The sequence below is a fragment of the Diadema antillarum genome, unplaced genomic scaffold, assembly GCF_040938485.1.
Source record: "Diadema antillarum isolate AM-2024a unplaced genomic scaffold, OU_Dant_1.0 seq00001204_RagTag, whole genome shotgun sequence".
NCBI classification, from domain to species: Eukaryota; Metazoa; Echinodermata; class Echinoidea; order Diadematoida; family Diadematidae; genus Diadema; species Diadema antillarum.
In genome coordinates this window covers 406,705-426,883 of record NW_027271997.1, presented here as the reverse complement: position 1 = coordinate 426,883, position 20,179 = coordinate 406,705, and the positions used below count along the sequence as shown (strand labels likewise).

The 20,179-nt window shown below is 40.7% G+C and overlaps 1 protein-coding gene across 1 annotated transcript in view; it reads right to left on the bottom strand.

The window, feature by feature from the left end:
- Nucleotides 1-4,979: 4,979 nt before the first annotated feature.
- The window catches only part of LOC139744713 (rab GTPase-activating protein 1-like), a 95,773-nt gene continuing 80,573 nt past the window's right edge, over nt 4,980-20,179 (bottom strand). Inside the window, exons 11-21 of the mRNA XM_071655136.1 lie at nt 18,903-19,016; nt 17,901-17,975; nt 16,553-16,678; nt 15,000-15,143; nt 11,684-11,725; nt 10,780-10,908; nt 9,180-9,269; nt 8,419-8,529; nt 7,542-7,646; nt 6,385-6,540; nt 4,980-5,336 (exon numbers count right to left, since the gene is read on the bottom strand). Of these exons, the coding sequence (XP_071511237.1) occupies nt 4,980-5,336; nt 6,385-6,540; nt 7,542-7,646; nt 8,419-8,529; nt 9,180-9,269; nt 10,780-10,908; nt 11,684-11,725; nt 15,000-15,143; nt 16,553-16,678; nt 17,901-17,975; nt 18,903-19,016 (1,449 nt within the window). The remainder of the gene's footprint in view (nt 5,337-6,384; nt 6,541-7,541; nt 7,647-8,418; nt 8,530-9,179; nt 9,270-10,779; nt 10,909-11,683; nt 11,726-14,999; nt 15,144-16,552; nt 16,679-17,900; nt 17,976-18,902; nt 19,017-20,179) is intronic.

The following is a 20,179-nucleotide window of genomic DNA, read 5'->3' as shown; positions in this document are numbered from 1 at the left end:
TATTACAGTCAATTGTGGAATATCAAAACAAAGCATCACAAACAACAAACATACGAGTTACATGAAAATGCAGATTTAAATGACCACTGCTGATTTGTAGATGATAACTGATTTCAACAACAGAAAATCAACCACTATTTGCATTAGTCTTAAATGATCATATTATGATCATCATTATGATCACAGCATCACAGCTCTGTATCATTGTTGCCAGTGAAGCTGTATGCATCATCAAGCCATGACAAACTAGGGTCTGTATACACAGACTAGTCTTCTCTCTCTGTGTGTACATTGCAGTTTTGACAGTGATATCACATACACACAACACAAATCACAAAGTCTAAAGGCAAGAACACTGGTATGTATACAATACAACAACTTCAAAATGATAAACACACAACGGCACATTTCATGCAACGACTTGCATTCCGACAATATATATCTGTAACCCAACATTAGCAGCCGTTTCTAGAAGGCGAGTATTCCGATAGACTGAAATTATGTTTTCTACAAAATTGTAAAGTACAGTGTAGCTGATCACATAGTACTAATTCCTCATCAATGCTGATTTTCCTGTCTTTCAATGCCATGGAATGGTTGGAGACAAAATGACTTAAACTGCACACTCTTTTAGTGATACCTGTTATCTCTAAAATATATGTCACACCTGGTCTGTGAGAGAACTCAAAATCCTGAGGGATGGTGAAATAAAGTCACTGGGGTTACATCTAGAAGGAGACAAAACATAGCCATCCTTCCTGCTCACTGTCCTGTGTTGGCTTTGTACTGGGGGGGGGGGGGGGGGTGGACTGGTATAAGGAAAACCAATCTTGGAAGATTTTGGCACATAAGATGAGTACACAGTCCAATCATACAGCCAGCAGAAAACTATTTTCTGGTTTGGTAACTTCATTCAAGTAACAGCATCTTGTACAGTGTCAGGAGTGAATAAAAAAGTCTTGTTATTAATGGAATACAAAAACTGGTTTAACAGCCTTAATCAGTTTCTTCCTAATACATGTACTTGTGCAATACAGCAGCACAGTGAACATATCATATTTCTGGGGATTATACTTTGAAACTAAACAATTTGCATCACTGGAATCAACCAATTTCACACATTATATTCGTTAAGACATCAAACATTGTACACTTTGAAGGACTGTAAATGGTGAGTATATCACTACAAGCACTTGTGTACTCTAAGACTGGGGTCAGGATTTGGGGTGGGGTAAGAGCAAGCATCTGCTCCATTTGACTTTGTTTTCATTTGTTTGTTTGTTTGTTTGTCGCATCAGACTAATATGGGTACTTGATAATGCTGAGGTCCACATGGTCATGCAAAGAACAGTATGTGGAACTTGAAAATATTGGTGCACAAGTTGTAGCACTTTCAACCGAGTCAAGTCTTCACTCTTTTCTTTTCTTTTTCTTTTTCCTTTTACACTCGTATATATATCCTGGACATTTGTGAGGTACCATTAAAAAGTATTCTATGAGGGATGATGTCCATAAAAAAAGTCAGATAAGTCAGTTGCTGAAACTCTAGAATCATATGTGGTCTACATGCAAAGAAACACGTCTTCTCTTCTTCCTTTCACCATCTCTAAGGCAGCTGTCACTCTTGTTTACTCATTTTATTCCTCACCTCTTTGCTTCGCTGATAAATATTTAGGAGTTTTTCCCTCTCTCTCTCTCTCTTTCAGAGAAGGAAAGGAAGACTACCTGTTGATTGCATGAACTGTTTCAGTGTGACTGTGCGAATGAAATACATGCAGTGTTCCAGGAACTTTGTCATCTCGTGAAAGCTCACCACTCCATTAACATGAGTCTACGTGCACACGGAGGGAGATTTAATGGGGAAGGGTAGGGAATGGAGTTCTATGGATGATAGTGGTGTGATCCTGACTTAGAGTCTAGAGTGACAACGAGGCATAGTTCTGAAGGACTGGGGACAAAACACATCTTTATGTGGTATGAAATATACTCACTGACTGGTGTACAATGCGAAGCTGTAAGAAATGGCCACAATCTACAGTTCAGATCACTGGCTATATATCCACATTATTACCATCTCTTTAAAATGCAGACAAGAATTTAATTCAGTGTACAAAATGTTCATGAGAATAATGACAGATATATGATTATGAAAACGTATCACCTGGTATTCTGCAAATGAAATTTTTTTCTATATCTTCTTGTACCAGTCTACTTTTATAATCCTGGTCCAACAGACTCTCCTATACAGTTCTGGTCTACTTACTTCTGTATGTAATCTTTATTACATATGTCTCCTTGTGGAATACTAGGGGCATAATTCTACATGAGTCTTCTAACACAACACCACTAGCAGGACAATACACTTCATGATCCTCATCAAGAAACTGTCTAATGGTGTTGCATGCTATCAATGACAATGGAATATTAGTACCTGACACCCCTCTATCGAATCAAATGGATGCAAGTATTTCTACTGGATAACATCACACCACAGTACTTCCGCACCATGCTTCAAGCAATGTTGCACTCTTGTAATACTGTACTTTCACTAGCATCACCTCGATTGACCTACTCCACAATATGTACACACAGTAAATATATATATAATATATACACACGCATACAATACTTTATACTTTTATATATCTACAAAGGTGACAACTGTTGTCCAGTCTCAGTACAGCTCCAGCTATAGCACTTGAATCGACCACACCACACTCGATACACACAACAATAAGTTACCAGAGTACCTACTTACATGGAATTCCACACATTCACACTGACTTTCTGGAATATCGATTTCTGTGTAACATTGTTACCTTGCATTTTGTTGAGCTTCAAGAGTTCACATTTAAGCAATACGTCAACAACTACCGTCTGAATTCTGAGGAGATGATACTTCTGTCAAAAGACCATCATATCTCCAAACAAAACAAAAGAAAGCATACAATGCATGAGCTGCACAAATTAATGAAAAATCCATTGACTTTCTAATGCGGGTAGACCTCTGTGTCTTACTGTTTGCATAAAAGTGCAATTGATACCAAGGTAAATAAACTAAAAGAGTAAATGTAATAATATGTCATCATTTTGTTAGTGACTGTCACTAAATTCTGTCTCTATACAATGACTCCCTAGGGTATCCACTTTGTGCACTCCCTGGAAGCAAAAATAAACAACAAAACAATTCTATCAAGCATGTTCCTCGATGAGCATATATGGAAATAACACTTCAACAATCACCACCATCCATGGAATAGATCTCATTCTAGAGAAGCATCGAGTTATGCTGACACACACTGGTCAGTTTGAAGACAAGAGACCCGCGGGTCTAGCGCTCACCTGAGTATCGCAAGTTCACCTTTCACGCAGTCACTAATCTAAATTATTCACAGCTCTACCAAAATTTGACCAGGCACTCTCAAGTAGAAGATGAAAATGTACAATAAGGTCCCATTTTTTTAAAGATTCCTTAATTTGGGGGGATTGGGGCCCCCTGGGGCCCTCTGGGTGGGGCATGGTACTCATTTTGATAAATTGTGATCCTGATCCCCTAGGGATGCTACTTGCCAAGTTTGACGAAAATCCATCATGAGGTTTTCAGGAAGAAGATGAAAATGTACAATTTAGGCCCCCATTTGGACCTTCCCAACCACCCCCCCCCCCCCTCCCCGAGGGGCACCCCTGGATCTCCTATGAACAAACTTGAAACTACAGTCATTAATGTACTCACTCATAGTATTATCTTAGCTCTATAACTTCTGATACTAGAGAAGATTTTAAAAGATTCCTTCATTTTGGGGGTGTGGGCCCCCCGGGGGCCCCCTGGGTGGGGCATGGTGCCCATTTTAACAAATTGAGATCCTAACCCCTTAGGGATGCTACCTGCCAAGTTTGGTGAAAATGGGTCATGGGGTTCTCAAGAAGATAAAAATGTACAATTTAGGCCCCATTAGGATCCCTCCTCACCCCCCTCCCCTGGGTCCCAAGGGGGGCACCCCTGATTCTGCCATGAACAAACTTGAAACTACAGTCATTAATGTACAAACTCATAGTATTAACTTAGCTCTATCACTTATGGTTCTAGAGAAGAAGATTTTTACAGATTCCTTAATTTTGGGGGGTTTGGGCCCCCTGGGGCCCCCTGGGTGGGGCATGGTGCCCATTTTAACAAATTGGGTTCCTAACCCCCTAGGGATGCTAGCTGCCAAGTTTGGTGAAAATGGGTCATGGGATTCTTAAGAAGAAGATGAAAATGTACAATTTAGGCCCCATTAGAACCCCTCCCCACCCCCCTCCCCTGGGTCCCAAGGGGGGCACCCCTGATTCTGCCATGAACAAACTTGAAACTACAGTCATCAATGTACTAACTCATAGTATTAACTTAGCTCTATCACTTCTGGTTCTAGAGAAGAAGATTTTTACAGATTCCTTAATTTAGGGGGTTTGGGCCCCCCTGGGGGCCCCCTGGGTGGGGCATGGTGCCCATTTTAACAAATTGAGTTCCTAACCCCCTAGGGATGCTACCTGCCAAGTTTGATGAAAATCGGTCTTGGGGTTTTCAAGAAGAAGATGAAAATGTAAAAAGTTTACGCACGACGCACGACGGACGACGCACGACGGACGACGGACGACGGACGACGGACGACGGACGACGCACGACGCACGACGCACGACGCACGACGCACGACGGACGCCGGACGAAGGGCGATCGCAATAGCTCACTTGAGCCTTTGGCTCAGGTGAGCTAAAAAGTGACAAGGTAATGCATCAAACTGCCACAACTCATGACAAACCATGTTTAAGCAATACTCTTCATGGCTTTGCATTCTTTGGAATGCTTATAATCACTGGGATGAATCATCACAAATGTCTAAATATAACAAACTGCAATTGTGGCTCAAAATGGATGAATGGATGGAAACCTGCCGCGCGGTGAAAAAGAGCAAACTTCATTGCCCTCATTTTTGACGGACGATTCACTGCTCGGTCTTCTTGACCACTCCCGTAGCCTCCTTCAGCGAAGAGAAGGAGGAGAAGGTCTTGGTGATCCAGCTGTTGGCGTTGCCGCCCGCCGACGTGTTCCTCACCAGCTGGAGCTCGGCGAGGGCGCTGTTCAGCTGGTGCTCCAGGTGCTGGGCACGGCACTGCGACTCCACCAGCTGCAGCTTGGTCTGTGCCAGCTCCAGCTCAAACTCGCGCACCTGGTTGAGGGCCTGGGCCAGCTCGGGTTCCTTGGGTACCTCCGAGGGTGGAGGTGGGTCGTTAGGAGACCGCTCATACTTCCCTTCCTCACTGATAAGATCTCGGCAGGAATCACAACTCTGAAGTCTTTCCTATTTGATGCAATCAAAGATGAAGAGGGTGGGGTGAGGTATATAGATATAAAGATATACATAGATAGATTGGTAGATAGACAGAAGAGAGGGGGAAAGATAGGGTGGAAACTGAATTTGTCTATCATTTACACCATAATCACACAAAAATGTGAAATTAAGACTAATGCATCACTAAAATGTCCTTGATTTCATAAGTAAACTAAATTCAATAAACACCAAGGAAAGAGTGATCTTCTCTGAATTTGTTCATTCAAAATCAAAAGAATAATCGAAACACTGAAAACCTAGTAGGGGACATGTTCAGTGGATACAAATCAGGCCGTAAAGCCACTATTTACCATTAGCAGATGAAAGGAAAAAAAAAGCTTAGTATTTTCAAAATAGTTTTAAAATGTGAGTTAGGGTTAGAAACAACGAATGTAAAAATATTAATCAGTATAATCAATGTTAAGTATTGTCAAATATCCAAAATGTGAACAATAGTTTTATTAAAACCATTTCTAGAATATACTGTCTACAGTATGGCTTATTGAGAAAATTTGTGATATCTCCTTATATATGTGGCTCTATTGCAAAATTTTTATATGGTAGGATGTTTTGTGATGTTACTGCACAATTATAGGCCTACATATACATCGAATGTGATAACTCCAACATTTTTAATAACTGCTCCCAATGGTAAGAAGTAAGAATCTGATGCATATGTGTAGGTCAGTTGTATCACAAAACATCCTACCATATACAAATTTTGTGATAAAACCTAAAATCTAAGGAGATATCACAATTTTTCTCAATAAACCGTAACTGTATACGGCTTAATCTGGAATCCCTTTTATTAAAACCATTGTTCACATTTTGTATATTGAACAATACTTAACACTGATTATAACAATTCAAATTTTTACATTGGTTGTTTTATCCCTAGCTCACATTTTAGAATTATTTTGAAGCACTAATGCCGGGTTTTGATTTCATCTGCAAATGGTAAATTATGCCTTCAAGGTGGCCAGGAGATGAATGATGGCAAGACACTCAGTCAACTGACCCTGAGGTCCAGCATGGACTTCTTGGCCCTCGTCTGCTGGGCCTCCAGTCTCTCACTCAGCTTAGAACAGATCTGTTTGTATTCTCCAATGATGGCTGAGTTCCTCTTGGACTCAGACTCCGCCTTGGACGTCTCTCTCCTGTACATCTCTTTCACCTGGGAAATAAAACATTCCCAAACATTCCCAGCTTGAGTTTGACAAACCAAAACAGATTTACAGAACAGGCTCATAGCAGCAGCATATTCATGCATTCATTATAAGCATACCCCCCCCTCCCCCCCCAAAAAAAAAAAAATAGAAAAGAAAATATCCTTGTAATCCCTTTACAGTGAGTCTTTGAACTTCAGCAAACAATACATTTAAGCTGAACATGCACTTGTTAATTTCTGAGAAGAAAACAATGGAATATCATTTTTTCTTTTAAAAAAAAAGGACGAAAGGCACTGAGAAAAAGTTGAAAGACAAACAATTGGGGGTTTAATTGAGTATGCAAGAAAGTCACAGGTCTTTATGCGGTAAGTATGATCAAAGAGGCTGAATACTGATTCTAATCTAAGTGTAATGCCAGTCTATGGTCAGAGAGGCTTCAAGTTGTGGAGGTATAACAAACATTCACAATGATAAGAAGTTTCATCAAAATCAGACATGAAGTGAGAAAGTTGAGAGAATTTCAAAGCTTCAAACGTGACATGAACCAGTGATATTAGCTGCAACCACAATGGGCAAATGAAATGAGATGATACTGGCATCACCTTACAGGTCTCATGCTGACCCACTTTCTTCTTTCTTGTTCTTTTTTTTTGTGTGTATGGGACTATTAAAAAACATCTGCGCACACTTGACAGTACAGATGGCTAGAAGACTTGGATCAATTCATTCTGATGCAAAGCAGATAAGTGTGTCTACACAAGTTTTCTATCTTCAAAGCAAACAAATCTCTACGGCATGACGAAGGACACCAAGATAATATCCTAACTCGAGTCTTCCGATTACAGATGGTTCATATTAGACTCACACGAATAACAATTTGCAAAAGAGACATAGAATAGCATCTTTTATTTATCTCTTTGCTTCCATGTCACTTCGTTTGGATCCCTGCAAGCCTCCCACCACCTCCAGAGAGGATGTTTGAGGCCTGACGAGGGAGCAAGCTCACCTGCGCCGTCTCCGACCCAAGATGCCTCTTTTCCTCCTCCGAATCCTTGAGCTGCAACCTCAGCGCCTTCAGTTCCTTCTCCAGCTCGTCTGCTCGGTCTCGCTCCTGGTGATTTCGGTGGCAAAGAATAGCACGGGAACATTTGAGGTGTCAGAAACACCGCATGTAGACAAACACATACACTGTACATTGCTAACCGCAGGAAGTGACAACGCAGGAACACAAACAGGGGAAACATCATGGATTAATTATCTTCCAGTCATGCCAATGGGGTCAACAACTCTCTGAAAGTCTTTGATCTAACTCACGTGGGAAAATGACTCTTTCGAAAATATTGTCTGTTCTACCACAGATTTCATGTTTTACCATATAAACTGCTATTTATATTATGAATTCCAAGTAGCATTACATGATGTCAGGGAGATACCGCCTTGTGAAATTAACATAATTCAAATGGCTTCACTTTCATACCACTGTCTACGTATGCTTACATTTTCTCTGATAGAAAGCTGTACTTTCTTTTCTGTTGTCAACATATCTTGCATATGATGTGTTTTCTTCCTTATAACTGAAGACATAAAGATATTCCCAAGTTTTTCTCATGATGTAGATATCCAGGATTAACTTTGATGTCATCGGAAGATTTAGCGGGCTCAAAGGATAATGATGCATTAAGTGAAACCCAACCCTGTTAACCTGCCCAGCTCTATATCCATGATGGCCTTTACAAGCAAACGTTAAAGTTTCTCAGAACATGCATCACCAACATTACATGAGATTTTGGTTTGCTAGAAAAATACCCTCTATTGTCTCAGCGTGAGAGACGTCCAGGTTTAAAAGTTGATGGTTTCCATGACGACAGTGAGTTTGTTCTTACCGCATCCATTTGTTTCTCCATCATGAGTTTGTGGGTGATGAGTTCATGAGCCAGCTCATCATTCTCCCTCTCGAGGTGGATGTTGGCCTCCATCAGCTGCTTGTTTTCTCGCTGGATGCAAGGACAAATTATTATCAACAAAATTAATCCATCGGCACAAAGACAAAATCAGTGATGTCAAAAGAATGTCATGGAATTAAGTTTCCACGTCTATTCAGGTGGTTGTATATCAACGGAGTTGTCAAAAATTAAACAAACAAACATTGTTATGAATGCAAAGGATGAAACTGATGTCAAATTTTACAGTGGTGTTAGGTGTATCACTGAATTTTTGCACAACTTTGGTATCAAGTGCAACACTGATGACAATATGGATCTCCAGCTTCATTTTAGTTTCTTCCATAGCTGTTTGTTTTTTCTTAACCAAACATCATCACCTGTGAGACAGATACCTGACTGCTTTGTTGTAATATCGGATCAAAATCCTGCTTAAAATGTCATTAATCATATATACATGATAAATAATTCATTTGAGAAAGCTTCTCTCAGAGCGATTGATAGTGGTGCCATCCAATAGTCAAATATTCATGAAGTTATAAGGTGACCAAAACTTCAAAGTAAAAAAAAACAATGACCTGTATCAGCCTGTCTTATTTTCTTCATATGTAAATAGTCCTCTACAATTCTACAAGCTCAAGGCAAAGGTAAATTCTACGAGGATTAAGATTACAAGCTGAAAAGAGAGAGAGAGCTTTTCTCACCTCTAGTCTCTCAACGGGGTCTTCTCTCTCCTCCTCCTCCTTCATGGCGTAATACTCCTTCTCATACTTCTTCAACTTTCGCTGGCTCACCTGCAAAGGAAAGGAGAAGTTTATTATCGTTTCTTTCCTCCTTGCAGTCTCAGAGTTCCCTGACAGCCACAGCATCTATCATGAACAGAATGATCATCTAAAATCAATCAAGTTATGCACTGATTGGAGTAAATCACCTTTGATCCTCTACATTCCTGTGAATTGGAATCATGGTTTCTGGACTTAAAGTGAACAAGTATAAGGGGACAATGAGTTAGGACAACTTTTCCTGTAAACTACCCATTGCAAGAGTGTCACTGTCAAAAGTACTTGAAAGGCATTGGAAATTATATGTCTATCCCGCCTCCTCAACAGCGAGACTGATGCCAACCTTGAAGACGACCGCTATGAGAAAGACCTGCGTGCCATATACCATGAACTCAATCCATGGATAGTCCATCATTTTGTCCTTACCCGCACGAGCATTGTACCCAAAAAAGACAAAGACCTCTCTACTGCCAGTGACCAGTCTCTACACAATAGCTCAAATCACTTGCCAGAAAATCGCCTTTCTCAACTCTGCACCCTTCCCCACAACTCTCCATGCCTTTCTTTGTAAGAAGTGTAAATGTTTGCCTCAAAGAGTAGACGATCTGACAATGGAATTGCGTGAGGTACAGTATGCCATTGATCCCCTCATTATAGTTGTATTTAACAAACCGTTAAAATCAGAATTGTTTGGAATAGAACACACATTTGCAGGGACCAAGTGCTATAATTTAATGAGTTGAATTATGCATTTTTGTCACTGTTGTGTATTAGACATCTGATATATTGTTCCTTATGTATATTTTTATGTTTGTATATTTGGACACAACAAATGATTTAAATTTGAATCTGAACCTGAATCTGCCTTGTCAGACACCCCAAAGACCACAGCACCAGCCACACTCCACATGGCTCCTTAATTGCCAACTACTCATTCTTATTCAAAAGAGCCACCAATACATGTACTCTCAGGGACCTTGCGAACAGATGGACAACGCCTTCTCAAAAATCCGCCAACTTCTTTTCAGATGCCCAGGAATCGTCAACCACTCCAAACTGTCAACTAGTCACAGCAGTCTGCATCCAGCTACAGGTGTACATACCCTCTCCCCAACCCAACCCTCCAACAACAGTTCAACTCCCACATTAACAACCAGATTCCTTCTCTCATGTCTCATGTGTACCAACCTACCCAGCAATTCTGAAATCATGCAAGTAATGACATCCCTTGCCTCCTTTACAGTTATGCTCTCAAAAGACCATCCTACGCATCAGTGCTCCATGCCCCATCCCCACAGCTGAATAGCTAAAATACAATCAAAAACTTCTATGACAAACACTGAACTAAATCAGGATAAAAGTTTACCATGAATTTCATATACTACTCTGTCTGTCCTGTTTTGTGAGCATTCTTTCCATTTCAGTACTTTATGTAAGCATTTAGATAAACTTTATTACATATCTTAAAGTGCAAATGGCACATACATGTCTAAACATGCAAGTAGTGTAACGTGCAGCTCACTTTTGTTGACATGGCAATCTGAATCAGTTCAGCTGCACTCTCATCGGTGCGATACTTCTTCGGTAGAGTGACCCGGAAGTACTTCAGTACACCTTCAAAATCCTGTCCCAGCAGTTCCTTCTTTGATGACTGCAGGTGTGTCAATCAATGATAATGACAAGTTTGATTTTGTCAAAGTCGAGTCAAAACCAATTTCATAATTTCGTTTGCTTGGATTCATAATATCTGTGCAGTACGCAATCATATCTGTCAATAATGTACAATAAAAACATTTACCAAATAACAGAAGTTATTACCAGCCAATCAGATGCTGAATTTAACCGCATTTAACATTCAGTACTTTGCTAACCTGAAGACATAACATCCTGGTTAGCTTGACTCATGGCAAATCAACACTGTAACGGATTTACGCATGAAGTTATCATGAAACAACTAAATGTGGTGAGATGCGCCATTATGAGGCATCACAAGCTATACAAAAAATAGGCTTACTCATGCACTGTGACCTACTCCAGATAAACTTCTAGTCTTATTTGGGAGTTTTAACATAAACACTGTATATGTAAGAAGAGTGACTAAAAGGAATAAAATTAAACTGATTTCCGGGTATCAAGAAAAACAACAACTTAGGGGATATTTTTACATATTCATAAAAAATTCTTGAAAAAACACAGAAGATGAAACTGATATTTTGAAAGCAATAGAGACTTCCACCGCTTTAGCTATGATTTGTCTTTTTGAAATGCAAAAAAAAAAACCAACCCAAAACACCCAAATAAAACTGAAAAACTGAGAACAGATCTGTGTATAAAGTACTCTGTGGTATTTCAAAATGACAATGCAACATTTCACTAAAGGCTGAATGCACCAGGTAATTAAACTTCCATGGAAGGTGTTTACTCACTTTTAAGAGGGCAAGAGCTACGTGGAAAATGACAGCCATTCCCTGGAAGACAAAAACAAATGAAACAAAATACAAATTTAGTAGTTATGGAAGACACAAATTAAAACATAAAGCTGAAAATAATACATTTGAGCTGCACACTCTGACTTCAAAAATTCAGTAGTAAGTACTTGATTTAAGTCTAACATGGGAATTACAACATTTGATAGAGTATTTAACTCTAAGCTTGCGATATGTCAGCAAAGTTTGTACCATTGATACCTGACCTGTTGACTAAATTTTCCAAGAGATAGAACTGGAACTGTTTTTAAGCAAAATTCCTATTTTCTACCTCACACAATGTCAATCGAAAGGTCATATAGACTTACACTACTTCTTGTTCAGACTGCCACTAAATGCAGAGCATTAGGGCACATATTTGAAATATTGATCCATTATCTGGTAGTCCACCAAAACAAGAAAAAGAAATATGAATATTTTCCCCTCCCTTGAAGTTACACCAATTGCATAATAATAGGTAATGCATTCGCAAACCTGGCAATGAAAACAAATTTGCATCATAAGAGTGGCTCTGATATAGGGCAGCGTATTCTTCATTTCGTTTTCCATTGAACCATGTCAATCCTTTGCCCCACTGTAAATTGCTGTGTTGCCATTTTTTAAACTATGGTACCGGTATTCTCAACAGTTCCTTATTTTGTTGCTGCATAACCTTTGCTTAGAGAACTGTGGACTTTCTTTTGTCTTTTTATCTATTCCCCCCCCCCCTCCTTTGTTGTTTTGTGAATTACATCATTCATTTACTTGCTTTTGTTCCTTCTTTCTTTTTCTCTATCTTTGTGTTTGTTTTATGTCATGTCCCTTTTGTAAATAGTTTTTTCTCTATCTATACCCCCTTGCTTGTTATAATTTTATAGTTTTTTTTAGAAACTCTTGTATTTGATTAGTTGTTTTAATACTATGAGGACCCCTAATTTCACAAGCTCTGCTTTTCTATAGGGTCTCCTCGTCTTTCTTCTTTTTCTCTGATTTAACCAGTGTATTCTATTATATTTGTATACTTGTTATTCTCTTGTTAATTGTCAGACACATTCAATGTATTATTGTAAGGAAGGAAGAAAGATGAATAAACTTGAAACTTGAAACTGTTGCTCAGCCCTGCCCTCCCTGCAGCCTCACCCTCTCTGTAGCAACATCCTCCCGGCAGTCCTGCCCTCCCTGCAGTCCCACCCTCCCTGCAGTCCCACCATTTCTGGAGGCATATATAATCCCTGCAGCCCCACCCTCCTGACAGACCCACCTTTCCCAATATTCTCCCCAAAGTCTCAGCCTCCCTGCAGTCCCACCCTCCATGCGGCCCCGCCTTTCCTGCTAGCCAATCCTCCCTGTAGCCCCACCCTCCTTGTAGTCCCACCCCTCCCTGCAGTCCCATCCTCCCTGCAGCCCCATGTTCCCTGACCTCCCATTTTCCCTACAGCTCTACCCTTCCTGCAGTCCCAGCCTCTCTGCAGTCCCAGCCTCCCTGCAGCCCAACCCTCCCTGCAGTCCCACCCTCCCTGGATTCCCACTATCCCTACAGTCCCATCTGTCCTTGTGGCCCTGTCCTCCCTGACCTCCTATTTTTCCTACAGCTCCACCTTTCCTACAGTCCCACCCTCCCTGCAGCCCCACCCTCCCTGTAGTCCCACCCTCCCTGCAGCCCCACCCTCCCTGCAGTCCCACCCTCCTTGTAGTCCCATCCCTCCCTGCAGTCTCACTCTCCCTGCAGCCCCATCTTTCCTACCAGCCAATCCTCCCTGTGGCCCCATCCTCCCTGCAGTCCCAACCTCCCTGTATAGTCCCACCCTCCATGCAGCCCCACCTACCTTCAGCCCCACCCTCCATGCAGCCCCACCCTCCCTGCAGCCCCACCCTCCCTTCAGCCCCACCCTCCCTGCAGCCCAACCCTCTCTGCAGTTCCACCCCTTGCTTCACACTCATCCAGCACACCCCTACCTCCTCCTCACTCAATGCTGCTATCCAGCTGTTTCACTGAGTCATACTAGGAAATCAAGAATACAGCAGCGATGCCCTCCGGCATCAAAGTGTGCAATTGTTTAAAACCTCCTCCAGCCCCTTCTTTCCCCCTTCCCTTTTTCCTCTGTGTGTACCTCTTTCTTTTATAAGAAACGGGGAGAAGAAAGAGAAATGAGCTGCCATTATAGAATCTCTCATGGGATGGCAGCAGACAGGATGCAGGTCATCGCAGAGGGAGGAAGCGTGATGGCGTGAGATGCCAGGAGACAACCAACCTGAGCTTGCAAAACATCACCATCAAATTTAGGGTCAGAATCAGGACTTAGTGATTCACACACTCTCTACTGCTTGCTGTATACATGAGCCCTGAAGAACAGTGAAAGTCATCGAAAGTTGACCATGTACACAATTTTCATAATGTGACATATTTAGAAAGTATTGAGAATTTCAGCAGAGTGATGTGATATTTAACTACAGAAGGGAACACTTCTTAGTCACTCCATGATATATCCCTACATAGATATTTTTGCTAACATCCGGCAGAAACAGTGCAATTTTGTTGTTTCTTCAAAACTTCCCCACATACAAGGTGAAACATGAGCAGCTTATGACGTATATCATACGCGCACCCACAGATTCTTGAATGTGTACTGTAATCTCTGATGAAATCGATAGCACAAAACAACTCTTAGATACAGAAATATAAGCTGAAATCACTAAAACCTAGTGGGTTTTCCGCTCAGCTAATGTTTCAAGAGGAATTTGGCAGACTCTGGCGACAGGTGGGCACAGAATAACCTTTGACCCCGTACCTTTCAAATCCTCTAAACAGGCATCAGATCAAAGCATCCAGCATGAAATCAACTGCTGCTGTTTGATCAGAACAAAATAATCTCTTGCAAAAAAAAAAAAAAAATATCGGTGCTGCAAATGCACCAAATCCAGGCCCCATCAGAAATCTAGCTGCAGCTGATTACAAACTTGATGGCAACAATGACTAAATACTCTCTATGACTGTTTACAGACACTGAAAGAAGAGAGGAACATCTTTATGATCCTGTAAATTGAAGTTGTGTACAGGTTAAGTCAGTTTTTGTTACCTTATTTTTTCCTCTTTACTCAAAGCTGATATATTTCTAGACAAGCTCCTAACCCTCATGAGCACACATCTACAAACATGTACAGCGGAGATGTCATCGGGGGAAATAACTAAAGAGGCCACAGCCCAGGAACAAGGCTAGGTGTGAATGTTCCCCCCTCCCGCCACCATCTTCCCCCTCCCGCCGGAGGAGGCGATTACCTCGGAGAGGAAGACGTCCATGATGTGGAATACGGTGTGGAGCGGGAACTTGGCCGTGAAGAGAGTGAGGAACCACTGGGAGGCAAACATGTGGGTCTCGATGCCGATGTGGAGGAAGTGGCTAAACAGATCTGGCACGTTGTCCTAGGCCGAGCAGAAGATAGAAGTTGAAGCAGAAAGAGGGATGGGGGGGGGGGGTGGTTGGAGAGATCAAGGGGGAGAAAGTGAGAAAGGAGAATAAAAAGGGAGAGGGAGGGTTGAAATAGGAAAAGAGAGAAAGAAATGGAAAAGAGGGGAGGGGGTAATGTAGACAAGAAGAGGCATTATGTGAGGGCAATAAAAATACATTCGTAGATGAGATGGTGTTATGAGTAAACACGGGGCAAAGAAAAAATTGCACAGAAGAAAAGGAGTGTGACATGTGAATACAAATAGAGACAGAAACAAGAATGAAAGAGAGAGAGGAAGAGAAGACGAAGGATAGATGAAGAGAGAGGAGATATAAACACACAGGTACTGGTAATACAAGAAAAAACAAGGGGGATAACAATATTCCCAGATGGGAATCGCATTAAAAATATGTGAAGTGTTTGGAAAAATAAATAGAGCTGGGAAAAAACCCCAGGAATTTTGAAAGAGAGTGACTCAGTGTCCAAAAAAGATAGAAATTAAAGAGGATAATTACAAAGCTGAGGGGATACCAGACAGACAAGGAAGTCCACATAGAGTACAAACAAAACTAGCAACTGAAACATACTTTTCATGACACTTGGCATTAATGGCTCCACATACACAGCATGTTCATTACGATGGTTTTCCAAACACAAGGATAGAGTATGCTGTAACGTTCAAACCTGCTAAAGTATATGCAATGTTAACAAACCTGGCACTTGCATGATACTGGTTCTCACATCTCATTTTTATCCAAACAAATGCTTCCGACACGCGAGAAGTGTTATTGGTAACAGGCATCTATCTTGTCAATAAAAAATTTTATGAGGTAGTATTGCGACTGACACCAATGTAGGCAGTGTGCACTCTATCTCCTTAAGCTCTCAAAAACAATGTAGGAAAGAAAATATCAGACTGTTAAAATAAAAATGAATGACAGAACATGGCAAAAGAAATAACACCTGTAGCATCCTTCAAAATGCAGCCATTACAACTACAAGGGGAAAAATTGTAGTCACTGAAGTAATGTGAGGGAAATAACCTTTAATACATACTGGAAAAATTACTTCGTCTCTGGCCCATGGCTATGATAGGGGGTTTAGCAAAGGTTGGCAATTGGCCCAACCATGCTTGGCAATGAGTGACAAAAACAACGACAAGCGGGGTTTGCCGTAGTCTAGCCTTAATTTGCAGGCACAAACCCTTGTTGGTCATAAAGGAGTCTGGCCCAAGACTACTACATGCACCACTGGCACTGTCCCATAGGCCCTGTATTGCAGCTTCTCCCAGAGGCTACAGTGCCAGTGGTGCATGTAGTAGTCTTGGCGCAGACTCCCTTACGACCAACAAGGGTTTGTGACTGCAAACTAGTTTAGCCTTACCTCCAGGAGGCGGTCCAGCTGAAAAAACTTGACATGGAGCTCCTGGAAGTTGTTGAGGAAGAGGTCCCTGAGTCCCTTGTCGTACATGATCTTGATGAGGACGGCAAAGGCTTGCTCCTCCGGCATCTGACGAGGAAGGGATGAGTCAAGCAGTGAAGACGTGTCATGGATATTTGAATGACAGAAAATTTGAAGTGTGTGTAGAAGTTTGTCAATTTACAATCTGCAGTTTACAGTGCTGCTACTCATAGGGCTCAGTTCACATTCATTATCTAATAGAGCACAATGTGCACATGCTATGACCATCTATAATCACTTTCTTTTCAAACTCACTTTATTCCACTTGCTTCTATTGAACCAAGAAGACCCTTTCTTATTACAGCATTACTTGACTTGCAAGTGTAATACTAGTCTTGGGAAGACTGTATTCAACGCTACACATAAGAGTGGTCTTTGGAGTATGTTTTCACAACACTCTGTCCTCAAGTGACCTCAATGATCTCAGGTAAAATGGTGCTTTCACATGGGTGTAAAGATGTGACTCTCAAGAGGAATCTTGCTGCTTTGACAAAATTGTGAAATGGGTCAAACAGTATGAGGTAGTATTGTGACTGACACTAATGTAGGCAGTCGCGATACTACCTGTGTATGCTTAGACAAACTGTACTGCCCAGCATTTGGAGAATAACAAAAAGACAGACAAGTATATAAGCGTTCCAGTGGTGCCATATTGGGAACTCTTTTTTCTTGAGGCAAGAAAAATACTTAAACTTGATTTTGGTGAAATAAAGGTAGAGGAATAGCGCTGGTAAATATCTCTATCATGTAAGTAGAATGATACACACAGAGAAAATTATGAATAGAGAACATACTTCAGTACTAGAAACATTTTTTTTTTTTGTTACAATGAAGGAAAACCAGAGTATCATCAAACTACATACCTCGAACTATCAATACTCCTGAAAAACTTTAGAACAAGTACAAATTGTAGAGTAAAGGCCACAAAATGTGTCCTCATACAAATGGGGATAAAACATCCAATTGATGCTAAAACTTTGCAACATAATTCTCTGTGAATATAAGCAGTCCAGTCATAAACTACTGGAAAGTAAGATATTTTTGAAGTACGACATTTTCGTTAATTAGAGCCAATGGCCTCTTTCTTGGGATGAAATTTTTGCAAATATTCAATGCATATGGTGGTGTAGACAAGAACTTTTGCTTGCATTTTCATTTCATGAATCTTAGCTCATGTAAAATTTGCAACATTGAAATGCACATGAACACTTCTTGTTTTACAGTACTGTCAAGAAACTCTGGGCTACATGGTATCAAAGTGGAAACTTACGTGGAGCCAAAGTACTGCAGCGAGGAATGACAGGCCCTGGGTGTAACCGACATCGTTGTCATAGACAGAATAGGCCTGAATGGATATGGAGACAAGGAATTATAGTCAAAACCTATTCTTGGCTGGAAGAGTATAAAAAATATGGAGTCAACATTCTGAGTGATTCTTACTGTGTGAGACAGACTCTACATGGAAAAAAACCAGAAAAGTTTATATCACAATATCATACTAAAGACACAAGATGTGTTTGTTGGCACAAAATTCACTTTCTTTCAAATCAATCTCTTGAATTTGTGGGTACTACTCAAAACTAAGCTGGTAAAATGGGAGAATTTTATCTCCTTTGAAAAGATTTTGCTGTCAATAATACCTTTCACTCATATCTGACATCATATTGTCACACATACTGAATTTACTGTTTAAAAGAGGTATATTATCTCCCATAGAATGCCAACTGTAAAATCCTGGACACAAATCATAGATAAATAACACAATGTCTCTGATCTTTTTATTTCACAACTATGCGTATATGCACAAATTCCCGCTTCCTGACAATCAATTTGTGTTTAGTCTTCCTTTAATTGTCAATCATTTCACCACGACTCTTTTTGACTTTGCTTGATATCGCATACCGCATGGCAGCAAACATGCATTATTTGCCAAGCTCTGTGTTTATCATGCATTTAGATTAAAAAGGCTCTCCTTGACTATACCGAGGACTTTGCTAATACATGTTGAAATTCAGAGTAACTACTTTGTGGTGCTTATGGCTGCACCAAACAGCCTTAAGACACTCACTGATCTGAATACAGATGCACTATTACTGAACCTGATGTAAGGCATGTACTCAGGTTGACCTTTCCCTAGAATACCTCACTTGGCTTGCGGTTAAGACGCAATTGAGTCACTTTGCATTATTGGTCAACGCTAATAGTGTTGACACTGGCGAGTAAATACCACATCTTACGCTGGAGCACCTCTCCTGGGTCACGCGGCACCCACCTTGCTAATTTTATACATGGCATCTTGCCCGCCCTCGTTCTCATTGTTGAATTTCTCGTGGGCCGTAAAGGTTCGACTGATGTCACGCAGGATGACCTGTTCGGCAGGAGACTCCTGGGGAGATACAAGAGGTGAGAGAAAAGGGACCATTGAAAACAACAGAACTCAAAACAACCTGTCACATGATAGGGCCAAAAACCTCTGCAGATCAAGAAACATACCGATAAACAGTAAATAAAAATACATTTTGAAAGCAAAAATACATTTTTGATTAATAGGGGGGAATCTTACTCATTTCAAGAATGTTAAATCAAATTTCAGAAAAAAAAAACATTTCATCTGAAAAAATCTTCTCAGTTTTAATGAAGACAGAATCATACTGCGTATCATAGAAAGAAGTGTTTATCATCTCCTAAGTAGTTCACAAGACCTGTAAAAACATTAAACAAATCTAAAGATATCAAAGAAAATTTGAGGAATCAAGAATGTTCATAAATAAAAAATGGACACAAGTACAAGTAACCCACACCAGTATTTGATTTTCTTGTTTCATTGGTAATTCCACACTGTTTCCATTTGCTTTTATTTTTCTTACAAAGAAATTCAATCATTTGTGCCTCTTGTCTCAACATTTAAACACATGTGAAATAGACACCAGATATTCATGACCTGTTTTAAGTGCGATCATCTCTTCACGACGGTCGTATCTATTACATGGTTCAGGTAGCTTCTATCTTAGGACAAAAGCGGAAGCCTGTTGCATGAAGACATAACTGATTTGACACAGGGTGATCGCACACCCCCCCCCCCCCCCACACACACACATCATGTGTATGTGTGTGTGTGTGTGTGTGTGTGTGTGTGTGTGTGTGTGTGGTTCTGAGAGGACAAAAGCTAAATTACATTTGACTTGGAAAAAAGACAAAAAACAAAAGCATGAAATTGAATATGCATGCAAGAGGGCAAGGATTATCTCCAGGCAGATGGATGGTAATAAATTAACCTGCTTTCACCGACTAAAGTGCACATAAAGCATATGAGATACATGATGAAAATGAGCGGCTTGATACCATGTGCTGGTGAGATTACAACACAACATGGCTCATATGACACTCCATCCATTACCCCATTAGTTTAACTCTGACTGTCTCTCATCTATCACCAGGGGGTCCTCAGAGACAAGAATTTTCTGATTTGAGGCACTGCATCCAGGTAAGGGGATCATCTATGGACAAAATGCAACAGCAGTTTCACACTGGAAACAAATTCTTGTTTGT